The sequence below is a fragment of the Tupaia chinensis genome, unplaced genomic scaffold, assembly GCF_000334495.1.
Source record: "Tupaia chinensis unplaced genomic scaffold, TupChi_1.0 Scaffold000430_1, whole genome shotgun sequence".
Lineage (NCBI taxonomy): Eukaryota > Metazoa > Chordata > Mammalia > Scandentia > Tupaiidae > Tupaia > Tupaia belangeri.
Genome location: NW_006159935.1, coordinates 3,860,441 through 3,866,440, shown reverse-complemented (window position 1 = coordinate 3,866,440; position 6,000 = coordinate 3,860,441). Strand labels below are relative to the sequence as shown.

Below are 6,000 nucleotides of genomic sequence, written 5' to 3'. Positions count from 1 at the left end.
AACTATGCAATCTTTCGGTGAAATCGTACCTCTTTAAGACAAATCATTAAAATCCAGAGTTCAGGGTACCCCGGTACCACTTTATTGCTGTTGATTATTTAAGGCCACCTCCTCCTACTACAGTTAGTTAAGCTCCCTGGAGACAGGGGCTGTCATTGTATCTTTGAGTCTGTGCTAGAATGTGGAAGGTGTTCCATAAATCTTGGCTGAGAAAGTAATCTGGAGTGCTCTCTTTTTCTTCTTTGTTTTTCTACTTCTTTTTTAAAAGCAATATTCTTTTATTTATTTATATTTCTGTATTTTAAAAATTTACATTTAATCATTGTACATCTTTACGATGTACATGGTTTTTTCCCGAGCATGAATACAGTGCATATTAATCAAGTCAAAGATATCACCATATACATTTTCATCAGCAGATAACTTTTCACTTTTGCATCTGTTAAATATTTTATTTTTTTCCCCCTGATTCCCTCCACTCCACCCTCTATTACCCACATCTTCCTATAATGTCTTTAGTATCTACAGTTGCCCTTCTAGCTATTTTAACTTCAAATCCTTCCATTTCTGCTATAGAGTGCAGACATTCATTATATAGTAAGCAGGGACATACAATGCCTGTCCTCCATAGTCTGTCTTGCTTTGCTTAGTCTGGAGAGCTTTCTAAATTAAACTCTTAATTCTGAAAATGTGAATTTAATATCTGCTTTGTACAAGGACCTGTCAAACTCTCTTTAGTCTGAAATTTTAGTGTTGGTATATTACTAATGACAATGCAGAGAAAATCCTCAAAGTCAAGTCAGCTGAACGCTATGCCTTAACCAAAATAGAGCCTAACAAATTTATATCAAGGTTGAATGTCATTAAATATATTAAATGGTAATATTAAAAGCACATCTTAAAAACCTGGTGAAAAACATAAATCCACTTCAAAAGAGAAAAAAAGCACACAACAAAAACCGAAGCACCTGAATAACACTAAGCTTAATTAGATAACACAATATCTAAAGTTTTGTTCCTTGGGCCCTTTCAGAAAGTTAGTTCTCCCTACATTCGTTCCTTTGACAAGGTAAAAGTACTCTACATGGTCAAAGTTTAAGGTTTTGAAATAGGTATTTGTGTATTAAAAGTAAATTTTAAAGATGTCTCCTTCAGAGGGTTAAGCATGAAAGAATTACAAACCAATTAAAAACAACCAAAAGGAGGATGCATTAAGCTTTCTGAAAAATGGTGCTGAAAAATCTTAGTGCTGAAAATTCTTGGACCTCATTTATTAAAGGCATATTTGAAACACAACAAATACTTGATTTTATCACTACTCTTTAAACTTCAGCTCAAATGGCATTACATATTTCTATCTATTTTTCTTTTAAAAGAAATTTTTGTGATAGGCCACATGTGCTCACCAGAAAGACTGAGAGAGATAGAGGGACAGAAAGCAAGAAATCACTCCCCAGGGAAGATGGCCATGCCACAATCCCTTCTCCTTCACTCTTCTCCCAGGATCTTGGGCATGCATGCACACATGCCCAGCATGAGTTTCAAGCTGCCAGGTCTGAGACTTGAACCACGGTCAGCCATGTGGTAGTCCAACAACGTGACCATTACACCATCTGCTGGTCCCTACATATTTCAAAGATGACTTCAGAATATCTGTATCTGTGGACTTTTAACAGGTGAATGACTGAAATAAATTTAAGACATTTAAGTAAAAAGTGGTGTTACCTTTATCTTTTCATGGAAATTCTTTTTCTTTCTTTCTTTCTTTCTTTCTTTCTTTCTTTCTTTCTTTCTTTCTTTCTTTCTTTCTTTCTTTCTATTTTTTTAGAGAGAGATTTTTGCTATAGGGCATGTGTGTTTGTTGGAGAGACAAAGAGAGAGAAAGTGAGAAATCATCCCACCAGGAGAGATGGTCACACTACAGTCACTTCTCCATTCTCCTCTTGGGATTTTGGGCATGCATGCACATGTGCCCAGTGTGAGTTTCAAGCCACTGCGTCTGGGACTTGAACTGCACTTAGCCATGAAGTGGCCTTAACTTGTAGTGCGTTTGATGTACTGGGAGCCCAGTCCACCTTAGCCACTATGCCACTTGATGGTCCCTTTTCATGGAATTTTGACTCTATTTCACTTTGTACTTTATTTTCAATAGATACAATTTAAATGTTCTGTAGAGCTTCCAGAAACTTCCTCCTTTCCTAAAAGTGGAGTAATCCTTTTTAATTATCAAGTAGCTTCAAATAGTGGTCCCCAAACTTTCAAGGGCATTGGAACCACCTAGAGAGCTTGTTACCTCACAGACTGCCAGGTCCAACCCTAGACTTGCTGGTTTTGAAGTGGACTTGAGAATCTGTATTCTTACCAAGTACCTAGTTATGCTGACCACACTTTAAGAAGCACTGGCTTAGAGAATTTTCCTTATCCAAGTACATTAAATTTTTCTGGTTTTAGATTCATGTCAAACACTCAAGAAACAAAGATTACCTAGATATACTCACATTTAGACCTCAAAAATTGACACAAACTTTAGTTTTAGTAATTACAACCTGTCCACCTTGCAGAAACTTCTAGTCTCCAGAGAGAACAATTTACCAAGATGCACCTCTGTGGTTGACATGAAGATAAGAGTGGGCATTTTTCTTTCTCAGCCTTTCTTCTCCCTTTCAAATTCAGCGATCTTCTACATTATCATGAATTCTATATGAAGGATCATAATTTGATTGGTCCTATGCTTGAAGCCATGCTATAATTCCCTGGGGTTTTAACAGGTTTTATTGTACACCCTGCTACCGAGGGAAATGAAGAGGAGTTCATACCTGAGGATCTACTGGTCTCAGCATGGGGGGTGTCCGGGCAGGCTGAACCCCACTAATACTGAAGGACTCTGACCTTGGGGGCAGGTTAGGGTCAGATATCCTATTGGCAACCTTATGAGGCATGGCAGGTGAACTCTGCCGGTTGAGCCTTGATCGTTCTTCTACCTAGAAGCCAAAAAATAAAAAAGAGAATTTCAACAGCTAGAAGTTGAATCGTTTCCTAGAAAGGATTTTCTGTAGTCACCTGCACAGCCATTTTTGAATCCCTCTGCTCGATTTATTTTAAGAATCCCAAACTCTCCACTTCTGCTCTTCATTAAAACTTTGCAAGAAGTTCTCTATCAGAGCAAACACTAACCACAATGAAAATGCAGATCACCTAAACCATCACCTTCCCATTACCCGTCCTCTTGGGTTATTCTGTTAGCTGGGAATTTGGGACCTACTTAAGTGTTTATTTGGGATTGATTGGGATATTATCTTACTGACTGGTCACAGAGCCATGAGGTCAGCAAGGGAGAGAGCTCGCACCCTAGAAAATCAAAGGGAACCATGGTAGGCCTGAAGACTGCTTGGGAGAAATAGAAAGTTGCTTTGGGTTGACTCATGGGACAGGAGAGGGAAAATACTGGGAGGACTGATGAGGGGATGGCGCTCCATGCATAAACCCCCTGTTCCTTCACACGCCTTGCTGACAGGCAGTGGGTGTGCCAGGCTGGGCTTAATGAGCACGGCCTGTCTTACACAGACTTCCTGTATCATTTTGTTTCTCTCTTTAGGCCTCTTTCTTTTCAGTTGTCTCTCTCTGTCTCCTAAAATACACTGGCCCTCCTCATTTTTTCCATTCCCAGTTTGCATTCCCCTGCCTTGCTTTCTCCTTCTGCCTCCCTGCTTCTCCCAGGTGGTGTTCATTCTCGCTCCTCCTCCTCTTCTCTCCCCTCCAAGCAGACCGTTTCATTTTCTTTCCATCCCCTTTCTTCCAGTCTCTCCTAACCCAGCAGCTAACTGACCGTCAGGGCTTCCCAGGGAAGGCGGTCAGGAGCAGTGAATGCCCTTCTTAACAGGTACAAAGAATTTGCTCTTAGAACATATTTATAGCAGACAGACTGTCACAGAGGGCAATTTTAAAGGGAAATTTAGATAAACAAGATGTATACTGCAAAATGTGATTTAAGATTCTGAGACTACTCTGAAGGAAGCCTAGGACTTTTTTTCCCAGACCCGTTTTGGCCTGTTATTTCCCTGGGGGTCAATTTGACTGGTTGTGCTTCCCAAACCCACCAGGGAAATGCAGCCATTTTCTCCACTCTAGGAGCCCTTAGAGTGAATCCCTAATTCTCATTTGCTGGTTCATTGTCTGAGTGTTAAGAGGCCATTTGAAAGTATTTGACTGTTTATGTCTATCTGCATATTTTTGTGTAGCAACTGAGAATCTTTATTAATTTTACTACTTGATCAGAAAAAAAAAAATCAAAAGAGCTGTTCTTTTCCATCCTTCCTACCCTGTTTTCAGTCTTTCTGGTGGTGGACTCAGTCTCATGCATAGAATAAATCTTCTTTTGAAACTCCTTTTAGGCTCAAATATTTTAATATGGTAAGATAAAGTACAAAATAGAAAACAGCTCTTCTGCTTCTACTGCGGGGTAATTTGAACATCTCACCACCCCCCTCCCCATGGCTGTGCAGGGTGCCTACAACTCACATCCAGTTGACTTTGGTTTTGAAATTCCATATCCCAGAAGCTCACCGCATACCATGTAAGATCAGCTGCAAAAAAGGCCAGGAATATAAACCAAACCATGTATACTTTGTGTGTGCACGTGTCCAAAGTATTACATTAGCAGTAAGTATTTGGCTAGTGCATTGAGCAGAAGGACAAAAGCAGCTTTGAGATAAGGCCCCAAAGAAGAAGTTCCACAAAGAGAGCAATCGATGCACTGAGGCCACACATGCATTGCATTGCTTTTCCAATGCCAGACTCTTTGGGGGAAAAAAAGAATATTTCTCAACCACTGAAATTGGCTAAATATTAGCCATTTTCTTATTTCTGGAGGAGACTATTAATAGATACATATGATTATATAGATAATTAATAGATAGCATATGTTTAAGACATGTGTGTCCCTCAGCATCCACATTCCCACTATCCACACCATTGCTATCTGAGCTCAGAAACCCAAGGAATTCAGATACGTTTCCAGATAAATGCCCAGCGATCTAAATTCTAGCCACTTGTCACACTGTCATGAACCAAATTTATTCAGAGAGTGAGGACTGTTTGCAATTATTATTTTTAATTTGTAAAATACACTCAAACAGTTTTAAAAATAGATGAAGAAACAATACATGAAAAACAACAGAAAAGTCTGCCCTGAGGATTCCATCTTGAGCAAAGAAATCGTTTTTGAGATAAGACTTCGTTTGGCAACAGTAAGCAAAAACACTCCAGGGAAGCAAGCATCCTTAGTGCTAATAGAAGCACAGGCCACATGGGCTTCTAAACCTGTCACTAGACGTGAATGGGGCAGACAGTGGGGGACTGATTTTCACAGGCAATTAATAGGTTTGATTAGTCACGCACTGGTGTTACTAATGCTCTTCTAGTCAAAGTTTCCTATGTTCTCTACCAGTTAGTTTACATATTAATTCTACCATTCTGAAACACAAGGCATGGATAATCAATTGTTACACCTGGTGAATTATTTCAAGATGGGTCCAGTGTGCTGAAATTTTCTGGGTTGGAGTTTGTGTAAGGAAATTTGAAAATACGAGATGGGTTTAACAATGAGGCATCTGGCTGCTTTATCACAAGACAACATTCTCCTAAAGTCTTGAGGAAGATAATGCTGCCCAGATATTCCTGCACCAACAAATCACCTACCTGCAGATTGGGGCAAAGATATCAAATCAGATGCTGGAAGGGAGCTTTGCAGAGGGAAGGCTGAGGAGTGTATCTGGGGACAGGCTCTTCTCATGATTTTGATAGGAGGTAGAGGACTGGCCCCTGACTGATCACAACTTAGATCTACCAGCCGAACTGGAGAATGATACGAGAGTGAAGCAAGAAAAAAGAAAAACAGAAAGAGCACCCCCCTCTCTAAAGAGATATGTGTTTAAAAATTAGGGCAAAATCAAGGTATGCTCAGTTTGCCCGAGGATACAAACATGTCTAGTAACTGAACCT

The 6,000-nt window shown here is 39.8% G+C and overlaps 1 protein-coding gene across 5 annotated transcripts in view; it reads right to left on the bottom strand.

The window, feature by feature from the left end:
- Positions 1 to 6,000, bottom strand: part of TNIK (TRAF2 and NCK interacting kinase) — a 417,539-nt gene that overhangs the window by 58,391 nt on the left and 353,148 nt on the right. For all 5 annotated transcript variants that reach the window (XM_006155057.3, XM_027774424.1, XM_027774425.1 and 2 more), the window contains one exon: positions 2,817 to 2,981. In XM_006155057.3, coding sequence (XP_006155119.1) covers positions 2,817 to 2,981 — 165 coding nt within the window. The remainder of the gene's footprint in view (positions 1 to 2,816; positions 2,982 to 6,000) is intronic.